Raw genomic sequence first — 12,091 nt, forward strand, 5'->3', positions numbered from 1 at the left:
AGGATTTCACCCCAAAAACGCATTTTCCCATAAGAGTGGGGTTGGAGGATTTGTGATCACCCCAAAAAAAGCGAATTTCGGGTTTTTCTCCAAAAAATTGGGATCCCGACGAGGGTGGGATTGGGGAATTTGGGGTCACCCCAAAAATCGTGGATTTCATCCCAAAAATCGCGGATTTCACCCCAAAATTCGGGGATTTAACCCCAAAAATCGGATATTGAACCCCAAAAATTGGGAATTCCGTGTCAAAAATCGGGGTTTTAACCCAAAATCAGGGATTTCTCTACTAAAAATCGGGGGTTTAACCCCAGAATTCGGGGGTGTAACCCCAAAAATCGAGGATTGAACCCCAATAATCCGAAAATTCGGGGATTTAACCTCAAAATCGGGGATTTAACCCCAAAAATCGGGGGATTCAGCCCAAAATCAGGGATTTAATCCCAAAAATCGGGGATTTAACCCCAAAATCGGGGATTGAACCCCAAAATCGGGGATTTAACCCCAAAAAATCCGGGATTGAACCCCCAAAATTGGGGATGTAATCCCAAAATTCGGGGATTTAATCCGAAAATTCAGGGATTTCACCTCAAAATCGGGGATTTAATCCCAAAATCGGGGATTTAATCCCAAAATCGGGGACTTCGCCCCAAAAAATCGGGGATTTAACCCCCCAAATCGGGGATTTAATCCCAAAATTCGGGTTTTTCACCCCAAAATCGGGGATTTCACCCCCAAAATCGGGGATTTAATCCCAAAAATTGGGGATTTAACCCCAAAATTCGGGAATTTAACTTCAAAATTGGGGATTTAACCCCAAAAATCGGGGATTAACTGCAAAAATTCGGGAGTTACCCCCAAAAATCGAGGATTTCACCCCAAAATTCGGGGATTTCACCCCAAAACCGCATTTTCCCATCAGAGTGGGGTTGGAGGATTTGGGGTCACCCCCCAAAAAAGGAAAAATTCGGGTTTTTCACCCCAAAATTTGAGTCCCGACGAGGGTGGGATTGAAGGATTTGGGAGTTAACCCCAAAAATCGTGGATTTCACCCCAAAATTCGGCGATTTAACCCCGAAAATCGAGGATTTCACCCCAAAAACGCATTTTCCCATAAGAGTGGGGTTGGAGGATTTGTGATCACCCCAAAAAAAGCGAATTTCGGGTTTTTCTCCAAAAAATTGGGATCCCGACGAGGGTGGGATTGGGGAATTTGGGGTCACCCCAAAAATCGTGGATTTCATCCCAAAAATCGCGGATTTCACCCCAAAATTCGGGGATTTAACCCCAAAAATCGGATATTGAACCCCAAAAATTGGGAATTCCGTGTCAAAAATCGGGGTTTTAACCCAAAATCAGGGATTTCTCTACTAAAAATCGGGGGTTTAACCCCAGAATTCGGGGGGGTAACCCCAAAAATCGAGGATTGAACCCCAAAAAGATTTCACCCCAAAAATCGGGGATTTCACCCCAAAAATCGCGGATTTCACCCCAAAATTCGGGATTTAACCCCAAAAATCGGAGATTGAACCCCAAAAATTGGGAATTCCGTGTCAAAAATCGGGGTTTTAACCCAAAATCAGGGATTTCTCTACTAAAAATCGGGGGTTTAACCCCAGAATTCGGGGGTGTAACCCCAAAAAGCGCGGATTTTACCCCAAAATTTGAGTCCCGACAAGGATGGGATGTGAAGCCACGCGTGCAGAGCACAATGGATTAGCAAAAAATGGGAATTTTCGTGAGTCCCGACAGGGGTGGGATGCGAAGCCACGCGTGCAGAGCACAATGGATTAGCAAAAAATGGGAATTTTCGGGAGCGAGATCCCAAAATCGGGGAGTTCCACCCCAAAAAGGGGGTCCCGATGTGGGTGGGATTGGGGAATTTGGGGTCACCCCAAAAATCGGGGATTTTATCCCAAAAATTGGGGATTTCGCTCCAGAATTGCATTTTCTGATCAGAATGGGACTGAGGAATTTGGGATTGAACCCCCAAAAATGGGAATTCCATGGATTTCACCCCAAAATCGGCTCCCGACCAGGGTGGGATTGGAGAATTTGGGGTCATCCCAAAAATTGGGGATTTCACCCCAAAATTCGGGGATTTCCCACCAAAAATCGTGGATTTCACCCAAAAAAATTCCGGCTTTCAAACCCTAAAAATCGGGGATTTCACCTCAAAATACGGTTTTCCCATCAGGGTGGGATTGGTGAATTTGGGATCACCCCAAAAAAGCGAATTCCGAGGATTTCCCCCCAAAAAACGACCTCCCGACGAGGGTGGGATTCGAACCCACGCGTGCAGAGCACAATGGATTAGCAGTCCATCGCCTTAACCACTCGGCCACCTCGTCCGCGGCTGCGCGCCCGCGCCCGGCCGCCATAGGCTGCGCTGCGGGGGCGTGGCCACTGCAGGGGGCGGGGTTGGAGGCGTGGCCTGGGCGGGGCTCCAGCTCCGGAGGCCGCGGGTTCGAATCCCGGCCCCGCCAAATCCGAATGGGGAGATTTCCCAATTTTCTCTTTTTTATCCCAAATTTTTCCTTTTTCTCCCAATTTTTTCCACAATTTTCTCCTTTCCCCCCTGTTCTTTTCCAGTTTTCTCTGTTTTATATAAATTTTATTCTTTTTTCTGACATATCTCCTTTTTTAATCTCTTTTTTCCCATTTTCCCCAATTTTCTCTTTTTTTATCCCAAATTCTCCAATTTTCCACCCAAATTTCTCATTTTTCCCCTGTTCTAAAAATGATAAATTTAATTATATAAAATATAAAATTAATTATAAAAAAGCCCTCAGTTTCCAAATTTTTTCTTCATTTTTTCCATTTATTTTGGGATTTTCCCCATCTTCCCTTCAATTTTCCCCTCTATTTTCTATTTATTTTGCATTTTTCCCTCTTTTTCCCATTCCCCCCCTTATTTCCCCTCAATTTTCCCAATTCCCCAGATTTTCCCCTCATTTTCCAAATTTTCCCTCATTTTCCCATTTCTTTTGGGTTCTTCTCTCATCTTTCCCGTTTTCCTTCAGATTTCCCCCTCCGTTTCCAATTTTTTTCTTCATTTTTTCCATTAATTTTGGGGGTTTCCGCATCATTTTCTCCTTTTTTCCTTCAATTTTGACCTCAATTTTTCTATTTATTTTGAATTTTTCCTCTTTTTCCCCTCAATTTTCCCAACTTCCCCTCATTTTCCATATTTTCCCTTCATTTTTTCCATTTATTTTGGGATTTTCCCCATTTTCCCTTCCATTTTCCCCTCTATTTTCTATTTATTTTGCATTTTTCCCTCTTTTTCCCATTCCCCCTCTTATTTTCCCCCCCATTTTCCCAATTTCCCCTCATTTTCAAATTTTTCCTTCATTTTCTCATTTATTTTGGGTTTTTTCCTCTCATTTTCCTCATTTTTCCTCCAATTTTCACTTATATTTTATAATTATTTTGCATTTTCCCCTCAATTTTCCCAATTCCCCCTCAAATTTTCCATATTTTTCCTTCATTTTTCCATTTATTTTGAGTTCTTTCCCCTCATTTTCCCCATTTTCCCTTCAACTTTCCCCTCTATTTTCTATTTATTTTGCATTTTCCCCTCAATTTTCCCAATTCCCCCTCAAATTTTCCATATTTTTCCTTCATTTTTCCATTTATTTTGAGTTCTTTCCCCTCATTTTCCCCATTTTCCCTTCAACTTTCCCCTCTATTTTCTATTTATTTTGCATTTTCCCCCCAATTTTCCCAATTTCCCCTCATTTTCAAATTTTTCCTTCATTTTCTCATTTATTTTGGGTTCTTTCCCCTCATTTTCCCCATTTTCCTCCAATTTCCCCCTATATTTTTTATTTATTTTGCACTTTTCCCTCTTTTTCCCACTCCCCCCTTATTTCCCCTCAATTTTCCCAATTCCCCCAGAATTTCCCCTCATTTTCCAAATTTTTGCTTCATTTTCTCATTTCTTTTGGGTTGTTCTCTCATTTTTCCCGTTTTCCCTCAGACTTTCCCCTCAAATTTTCCAAATTTTCCCTTCATTTTTCCGTTAATTTTGGGGTTTTTCCCCTCATTTTCCTCATTTTCCCTCCAATTTTCACTTCTATTTTTTAATTATTTTGCATTTTCCCCTCAATTTTCCCAATTCCCCCTCAAATTTTCCATATTTTTCCTTCAATTTTCCATTAATTTTGGGTTCTTTCCCCTCATTTTCCCCATTTTCCTCCAATTTCCCCCTATATTTTTTATTTATTTTGCATTTTCCCCTCAATTTTCCCAAGGAATTTGGGATTTTGGGTTTTCCCTTTTTTGGGGAGGAGAAATTCTGGATTTTGGGGTTTTTCATTTTTAGGGGAGAAGAAATTTGGGATTTTTGTGGGAGGGGAAATTTGGGATTTTTGGGTCTGGGGAATGTGGGATTTTTGGGTCTGGGGAATTTGGGATTTTAGGGGGAGGGGAATTTGGGATTTTTGGGTTTTCCCTTTTTGGGGAGGGGTCGTGGCGGGTGGGGGAGGGGCTGCGGGGATTTTTGGGCTGCGGGCGGCGCAGGGAGCGCGCGGCGCCGTGGCTTAGTTGGTTAAAGCGCCTGTCTAGTAAACAGGAGATCCTGGGTTCGAATCCCAGCGGTGCCTCCGCTCTGTCGCGACCATATCGCGACAGAACCGCCGGAATTTTATGCACTCCGCCACCTTTTATCCCCCCTAATTTAATAAATTATTTTTAGACGAAACGCTAAATAACGGGGGGGAAGGAAAAACAGGATTCCGCGAGCGGAAGCGGAAATAAATTGGGAAAAAAAATTAAAGTAAATGAAATTAAAAACGGATCTTCCCTGACCGGGAATCGAACCCGGGCCGCGGCGGTGAGAGCGCCGAATCCTAACCACTAGACCACCAGGGAGGGCTGAAAGAAGCCTGGCGCCGCCGCCACCAGAGGCACTCTGCCGCTCGCTGATTGGCTACACCCGTCCCTATGCAGTGCCAATCAAAGTGCACAGCCAATCAGAGCGCGGCGCACGGGTGGTCGCGCGCCCCCTCAAGTTTCCCGCCGCTTGTCCCCCGCGCTGAGGGGAGGAAATTTGGGGATTTTGGGGTGGAATTCGGGCATTTTGGGGAAGAATTCGGGGATTTAGGGGTGGAATTCAGGAATTGGTGAGCGAAATGCGGAGATTTTGGGGAAAAACTTGAGGATTTCGGGTGGAAAGTCGGGAATTTCGCGCCGAAGCCGGTTGCTGCGAATTGATTGGCTGGGATGGTGCTGGAAAAGTGTCAATCAAAGAGCACGGCCAATCAGAGCGCGGCTCGGGGGTGGTCGCGCGCCCCCTCAGGTTTCCCGCCTCTCGGTGTGGGGGAGATTTTCGGGGATTTTGGGTTGGAATTCGGCATTTTGGTGAAAAATTCAGAGTCCTAGGGGTGGAATTCGGGAAACTGTGAGCGAAATGCGGAGATTTTGGGGCAAAATTTGGGGATTTGGTGGGGAAATTCAGATATTTCTTGCTAAAGCCGCTTGTTGCACGTTGATTGGCTGGGATGGTGCTGGGAGAGTGTCAATCAAAGTGTACAGCCAATCAGAGCTCGATTTCCGGTGGTCTCACCTCTCGCCTCAGGTTTCCCGCCTCCCCGTGTGGGGGAGATTTTCGGGGATTTTAGACTGGAAATCGGGAATTTTGGTGAAAAAAATCTGGGATTTTTGGGTGGAAGTTCGGGGAATTTGTAGGCGAAATTCAGGAGATTTTGGGGCAAAATTCGGGGATTAGGGGTGGAAATTCGGGGATTTTGCGCCGAAGCCGCATGCTGCACGCTGATTGGCTGGGATGGTTCAGAGAAAGTGTCAATCACGCTGGCGAACCAATCAGAGCGCGGTCCTGGGGCGGTCACGCCCCCCGCCTCAGGTTTCTCGCTGCTCCCTCGCGGCACTGGGGGGAGGAAATTTGGGGATTTTGGGGTAAAATTCAGGAATTTTGGTGAAAAATTCAGGGATTTTGGGAAAAATTAGTGGATTTGGGGTGCAATTTGAGGATTTGGGCTGGAATTTGAGATTTTGGGGCAAAATCTGGAGATTTTGGGGAAAAATTCAGGGATTTTGGGGAAAATTAGTGGATTTGGGGTGCAACTTGAGGATTTGGGCTGGAATTTGAGATTTTGGGGCAAAATCTGGAGATTTTGGGGCAAAATTCAGGGATTTTGAGGTTGAATTTGAGGGGTTTTGGGGTGAAATTTCAGGATTTTGGGGATTGTGGTGGTTTTGGGGTAAAATTTGGAGTATTTGGGGTGAAATTTGGAGATTTTGAGGCGAAAATCAGGGATTTTGAGGTGGAATTTAGGGATTTTGAGGTTGAATTTTAATGTTTTTGGGGTGAAATGTTGGGATTTGGAGATTGTGGTGGGTTTGGGGTGGAATTTGGGGATTTTGGGGTGAAATTCAGGGATTTTGAGGTGAAGTTCAGGGATTTTGATGTTGAATTTGAAGATTTTGGGGTGAAATTTCAGCATTTTGGGATTGTGGTTGTTTTGGGGTGAAATTCAGGGATTTTTGTCCAAGCCCGCAGACACGAAGCTGCCACCGATCGCGTTTAATCCTTTCGGGGGGGGTTTGAAGCCACCCAGGTGTCCCAGGTGTCACTCAGGTGCCCCAGCTGTCCCTCAGGTGTCCCTCAGGTGTCCCCAGGTGTCACTCAGCTGTCACTGAGCTGTCACTCAGCTGTCACTCAGGTGTCCCCAGCTGTCACTCAGGTGTCACTCAGCTGTCACTCAGCTGTCACTCAGGTGTCACTTGGTGCTCAGCCATGTCCCAGGTGTCACTCAGGTGTCACTCAGGTGTCCCAGGTGTCCCCAGGTGTCCCTCAGGTGTCCCCCAGGTGTCCCTAGCTGTCACTCAGGTGTCACTCAGGTATCCAGGTGTCACACAGGTGTCCCCAGGTGTCACTCAGGTGTCACTCAGGTAGGGCCAGCCCCGCCCGCAGGAACTGCCTGGGGACAATGGGGCCAGGGGGACAGTGAGGGGACAACAAGGTGACAGCCAGGTGACAATCAGGGGACAGCCAGGCGACAATGAGGTGATAACCAGGGGACAAAGAGCTGACAACCAAGTGTCCCCAGGTGCCACCAGGTGCCACCTGGGCGCCACCCACGTGTCCCCAAGCAACACTCAGGTGTCCTCAGGTGTCCCCAGATGCCATCAAATGTCTCCAGATGCACCTGAGGTGTCCCCACAATGTCTCCAATGTCCCCAAGGTGTCCCCAAGGTGTCCCCAGATACCACCCCAGTGTCCCCAGTGTCCCCAAGGTGTCCCCAAGGTGTCTCCAGGTACCCCCAGGTGCCCCCAGACTCCACCTGAGCTGTGCCCAAAGTGTCCCAATGGTGCCCCTGAGCTGTCCCTGGATGCCACCCCGGTGTCCCCAAGGTGTCCCCAGATGCCACCCCAGTGTCCCCAAGGTGTCCCCAAGGTGTCTCCAGGTACCCCCAGGAGCTCCCAGACTCCACCCGAGCTGTGCCCCAAGTGTCCCTATGGTGCCCCTGAGCTGTCCCTGGATGCCACCCCGGTGTCCCCAAGGTGTCCCCAAGGTGTCCCCAGGGTCCCCAGGCTGACCTGAGCTGGGGCTCGGCCCCGATGGGGGCGGGCCCGGGCAGTTTGGAGTCCAGGTTGTAGAAGGTGTCCCCGAAGGGGCGCACGCAGAGCCAGTGCGGGCGGCACAGGGGCAGTGCCAGCGCGCCCAGCGTCACCCGCGAGGGGACATTGAGCAGGAAGCCCAGCACGTGAGGCAGCGCCAGCCGCTCCAGGGGGCTGCGGGCAGCGGCGCTAATTAGGGAGAGGGTAATTAAAGGGGCGGGGTTCGTTAAGGGGGGCGTGGGCGGGAAGGGCGGAGTGGCAAGGGAAGAAGGAGAGGGCATCAATTGGGTCTGGGGGCTTGGAGGGGGCTGGAATTGGGGTGGGGGGTACTAAGATTTGGGTTTGGGGGCTCAGGGGTGCTGGGCAGAATTTGGGGAGGGGTCTCAGGGTTGCTCCGGAATTTGGGGAAGGGTCTCACAGTCACCAGACAGCCACCTAGCCCAGGAAAGGGGAAGATTAGGGGGTCCCAAATTGGGGCTGGGGTCTCAGGGAAGTCCCAAATTTGGGTCAGGGATCCTGGGAAGGGTTCAGAATTTGGGTCTGGGGTCTGCCCGAATTTGGGGAGGGGTCTCAGGGGGTTGCTCCGGAATTTGGGGAGGGGTCTGACAGTCACCCCACAGCCACCCAGCGCCAGGCAAAGGGGAAGTTTAGGGGGTCCCAAATTGGGTCTGGGGGCTTGGGGAGGTCCCAAATTTGGGTCGGGGGTCCTGGGAGGGGTCCACAATTTGGGTCTGGGGTCTCGGGGAGGTCCCAAATTTGGGTCGGGGGTCCTGGGAGGGGTCCACAATTTGGGTCTGGGGTCTCGGGGGTGTGTCCCGAATTTGGGGAGGGGGTCCCACTGCCACCTGTCCCACCCCACCAGTGTGACAATGCGGATTCTCAATAGGGGCGGGGGGGTTTTGAAGGCTCCACAATTTGGGTCTGGGGTCTCGGGGAGGTCCCAAATTTGAGTCGGGGGTCGCGGGAAGGGTCGGGGATTTGGGTCTGGGGTCTGCCGGAATTTGGGGAGGGGTCTCAGGGGGTTTCTCCCAAATTAGGGAAGTGATCTCCCATCAATATTGCCACCCCGCCCTGGGGTAAGGGGAAGTTTGGAGGGCCCCAAATTGGGTCTGGGGTCTCGGGGAGGTCCCAAATTTGGGTCGGGGGTCGCGGGAAGGGTCCGGGATTTGGGTCTGGGGTCTGTCGGAATTTGGGGAGGGGTCTCACCGCCGCTTGTCCCACCAGAGGCTCCGGCGCCCCCTCCTCACCCCGCGCCTCCTCCGGGGCCATGGCGGCCTCTGCCCCCCTCAGGGCCGCGACTGCAATTCCCGTCATGCCCCGCGCGGCGGCGACCAATCACAGCGCGCCAACCTCCTCCCCCACAGCGCCTGTCCAATCAGCGCTTTGACCTTCCTCCCGTGATGCTTTGTTCCCCAGCATTCACCAATCACCGCTCAGCGCCCTTTCTCCCATCGCGCCCCGCGCGGCTCCTCCACCAATCAGCTCGCGCCTCCTCCCCGCCGCCATTACAAGAAGGGCGCCGCCACCACTTCTAGGCCTGGACCTCGATTTATTGTCCCCAAAATGTCCCCAGATTGTCCCAAAATTGTCCCCGCGGGCGTTTCCGCTGCTCCTCCTCAGCAGAGCTTGACGCAGCCGCCGTGTCCGGTGCAGGCTGCGGGGAAGGACAGAGTGAGCAGTGCTGAGGTGGCACCGAGGTGACACCAGGGGTGGCACAGGTGACACCGAGGGTGGCACGGGTGACAATGGCGCACCCTGCACGCTGCTCCAGAAGCTGTGGCGGGTGGCGCTGCCCGTGACGTGGCCGGGCTCGGCGGGGTTGCGGCGGGTGCTGGTGACGGTGAGGGCGCGGCCGCCCTCGGGGACAGCGGTGACCTCGACATCGATGATGTGGCAGTCGGGGACACTGTGAGGGGACATTGGGGACACTGCTGTGACCTTGACATCGATGATGTGGCAGTCGGGGACACTGAGGGGACATTGGGGACACTGGGGACAGGGACAGGGACATTGAGGGGACACTGCTGTGGACATCGTCACTCCACAGTGACAATGTGACAGTCGGGGACACTGGGGACACTGAGGGGACACTGGGGACAGGGACAGGGACACCATGGTGACACTGAGAGTGACACACAGGTGACCTCGACATCGATGATGTGGCACTCGGGGACACTGGGGGGACATTGGGGACATTGGGGACACTGGGGACACTGAGGGGACACTGGGGACAGTGGCAGGGACACAGGGGACACCCCCACGGTGACAGCGGGGACGGGGCACACCGGGGTGTGTGACACAGGGACAGGGGAGGGACACTGGGGTGGCACTGGGGGACAGCGAGGGCACGGGTGACACTCAGGTGACACAGGTGACACTCACAGGTGACACTCAGGTGACACAGGAGGTGCCACACACAACAGAGGTGACACGGGAGGTAATGAAGGTGACACAGGTGACACAGAGGTGCCCCAGGTCACACAGGTGACACAATGACACACAGGTGACACACAGGTGACACGCCCACCTGGGGTCGGCCACCAGGCAGGCGGTGACGCCGTCGAAGCCGAGGCGCGGCGCTGCCACCGCGGCCGCCGCCATGCTGTTGACGTTGTTGGGGACGAGGGGACAGAGCGGCCGCAGGGGACCCTGGTACAGCACGGCCCGCGTCCCCGAGGCCACCGCGGCCGCCACGCGCGGGGACAGCCAGCCCTGCGCGCGGAAACTGCCGGGGGCCTTCGTCATTGTCACCTTCAGCGCCTGGGGACACAGGGATTGTCATTGTCACTGTCATTGTCACCATGGGGACAGCCAGCCCTGCGCGCGGAAACTGCCGGGGGCCTTGGTCATTGTCACCTTCAGCGCCTGGGGACACACAGATTGTCATTGTCACTGTCATTGTCATTGTCATTGTCAGTGTCAGTGTCATTGTCAGTGTCACTGTCACTGTCATTGTCACCATGGGGACAGCCAGCCCTGCGCGCGGAAACTGCCGGGGGCCTGCGTCATTGTCACCTTCAGGGCCTGGGGACACACAGGGGACATTGTCAGTGTCACTGTCAGTATCAGTGTCACTGTCATTGTCACCTTCAGCGCCTGGGGACACACAGGGGACATTGTCAGTGTCACTGTCAGTGTCATTGTCATTGTCACCTTCAGCGCCTGGGGACACAGAGATTGTCATTGTCACTGTCACTGTCAGTGTCACTGTCACCATGGGGACAGCCAGCCCTGCGCGCGGAAACTGCCGGGGGCCTTGGTCATTGTCACCTTCAGCGCCTGGGGACACACAGGGGACATTGTCATTGTCACTGTCACCATGGGGACAGCCAGCCCTGCGCGCGGAAACTGCCGGGGGCCTTGGTCATTGTCACCTTCAGCGCCTGGGGACACACAGATTGTCACTGTCACTGTGTCATTGTCATTGTCACTGTCACTGTCACTGTCACTGTCAGTGTCACTGTCACCATGGGGACAGCCAGCCCTGGGCGCGGAAACTGCCGGGGGGCTTCGTCATTGTCACCTTCAGCGCCTGGGGACACACAGGGACAGGGACATTGTCATTGTCACTGTCATTGTCACCTCTGGGGACACAGGGACATTGTCATTGTCACCTTCAGCGCCTGGGGACACACAGGGATTGTCACTGTCACTGTCATTGTCACTGTCACTGTCACTGTCATTGTCACTGTCATTGTCACCATGGGGACAGCCAGCCCTGCGCGCGGAAACTGCCGGGGGCCTTCAGTGTCACTGTCATTGTCACCTCTGGGGACACAGTCTGGGGACAGTGGGACACGAGCGGGGACTGGCGCCAAAGGCAGGACAGTGTCCCCAAACTCTGTCCCCAAGGGCAGGAAGTGTCCCCAATGTCCCCAGGGGTGTCACCTGCAGTGTCCCCAGTGTCCCCAGGGGTGTCACCTGCAGCGTCCTCGCGCTGTCCATCCGGGCGATGTCCCCAATGTCCCCAATGTCCCCAGGGGTGTCCCCAATGTCCCCAGCAGTGTCCCCAGTGTCACCTGCAGCGTCCCCGCGCTGTCCATCCTGGCGATGTCCCCAGTGTCCCCAATGTCCCCACTGTCCCCAGTGTCCCCATTGTCCCCAATGTCCCCAGCAGTGTCCCCAGTGTCACCTGCAGCGTCCCCGCGCTGTCCATCCGGGCGATGTCCTCGCAGCCCCACAGGGCCCCCCTGGGCACATACAGGGTGTGGCCCCCGCGCGCCGCCGCCGCCCGCAGCCGCCCCTCGGTGACAGCGTCCGCCAGCGCCGTGGGGGACCCCAGCTGGGACATGGGGACATTGGGGTCAGTGGGGACATTGGGGACACTGGGGACATTGGGGGATATTGGGGACATTGGGGACAATGGGGTCAGTGGGGACATTGGGGACAATGGGGACATTGGGGACATTGGGGACATTGGGGTCAGTGGGGACATTGGGGACATTGGGGGCACTGGGGACATTGGGGGCATTGGGGGCAATGGGGACATTGGAGATATTAAGGGCATCG

The 12,091-nt window shown here is 53.1% G+C and overlaps 2 protein-coding genes and 3 non-coding genes across 6 annotated transcripts; 1 reads left to right on the forward strand and 4 right to left on the reverse strand.

Annotated features, from left to right (window-relative positions):
- Positions 1-2,266: 2,266 nt before the first annotated feature.
- Positions 2,267-2,348, reverse strand: TRNAS-GCU. Its single transcript has one exon. It is a non-coding gene; the product is annotated as a tRNA-Ser (tRNA).
- A 2,182-nt stretch (positions 2,349-4,530) lies between these two features.
- Positions 4,531-4,604, forward strand: TRNAT-AGU. The gene has a single exon. It is a non-coding gene; the product is annotated as a tRNA-Thr (tRNA).
- A 196-nt stretch (positions 4,605-4,800) lies between these two features.
- Positions 4,801-4,872, reverse strand: TRNAE-CUC. The gene has a single exon. It is a non-coding gene; the product is annotated as a tRNA-Glu (tRNA).
- A 2,032-nt stretch (positions 4,873-6,904) lies between these two features.
- Positions 6,905-9,088, reverse strand: LOC120506285 (josephin-2-like). Its single transcript, XM_039717673.1, has 4 exons — positions 9,006-9,088; positions 8,789-8,839; positions 7,562-7,756; positions 6,905-6,941 (listed from the first exon to the last, which is right to left on the reverse strand). The coding sequence occupies exons 1-4, from the start codon at positions 9,086-9,088 to the stop codon at positions 6,905-6,907; spliced, it is 366 nt and encodes a 121-aa protein (XP_039573607.1).
- Positions 9,089-9,108: 20 nt separating this feature from the next.
- Positions 9,109-11,890, reverse strand: ASPDH (aspartate dehydrogenase domain containing). Of its 2 annotated transcripts, none has more exons than XM_039717675.1 (4): positions 11,715-11,890; positions 10,110-10,342; positions 9,337-9,488; positions 9,109-9,236 (listed from the first exon to the last, which is right to left on the reverse strand). In XM_039717675.1, exons 1-4 carry the CDS (start codon positions 11,871-11,873, stop codon positions 9,199-9,201), a joined length of 582 nt encoding a protein of 193 aa, XP_039573609.1. In that variant the 5' UTR covers positions 11,874-11,890; the 3' UTR covers positions 9,109-9,198. The 2 variants fall into 2 exon arrangements, with proteins under 2 accessions (XP_039573609.1, XP_039573610.1); XM_039717676.1 differs by lacking the exon at positions 11,715-11,890 and adding an exon at positions 11,602-11,653.
- Between the last annotated feature and the right edge of the window lie 201 nt (positions 11,891-12,091).

This window comes from Passer montanus, unplaced genomic scaffold (assembly GCF_014805655.1).
Source record: "Passer montanus isolate IOZ18808 unplaced genomic scaffold, ASM1480565v1 scaffold381, whole genome shotgun sequence".
NCBI classification, from domain to species: Eukaryota; Metazoa; Chordata; class Aves; order Passeriformes; family Passeridae; genus Passer; species Passer montanus.

What these genes read in the sequence shown, in the direction of transcription:
- LOC120506285 (XM_039717673.1), bottom strand. Translation starts at nt 9,088, where the DNA reads ATGGCGGCGGGGAGGAGGCGCGAGCTGATTGGTGGAGGAGCCGCGCGG. An exon ending in AGGGCGCTGAGCGGTGATTG is followed by an intron (nt 8,840 to 9,005) that starts GTGAATGCTGGG and finishes ATGGCCCCGGAG; the next exon opens with GAGGCGCGGGGTGAGGAGGG. An exon ending in GGGGCCGAGCCCCAGCTCAG is followed by an intron (nt 6,942 to 7,561) that starts GTCAGCCTGGGG and finishes CATTGTCCCCAG; the next exon opens with GCAGTTCCTGCGGGCGGGGC.
- ASPDH (XM_039717675.1), bottom strand. Translation starts at nt 11,873, where the DNA reads ATGTCCCAGCTGGGGTCCCCCACGGCGCTGGCGGACGCTGTCACCGAG. An exon ending in TGCCTGGTGGCCGACCCCAG is followed by an intron (nt 9,489 to 10,109) that starts GTGGGCGTGTCA and finishes GTCCCCTCACAG; the next exon opens with TGTCCCCGACTGCCACATCA. An exon ending in CTTCTGGAGCAGCGTGCAGG is followed by an intron (nt 9,237 to 9,336) that starts GTGCGCCATTGT and finishes CCTTCCCCGCAG; the next exon opens with CCTGCACCGGACACGGCGGC.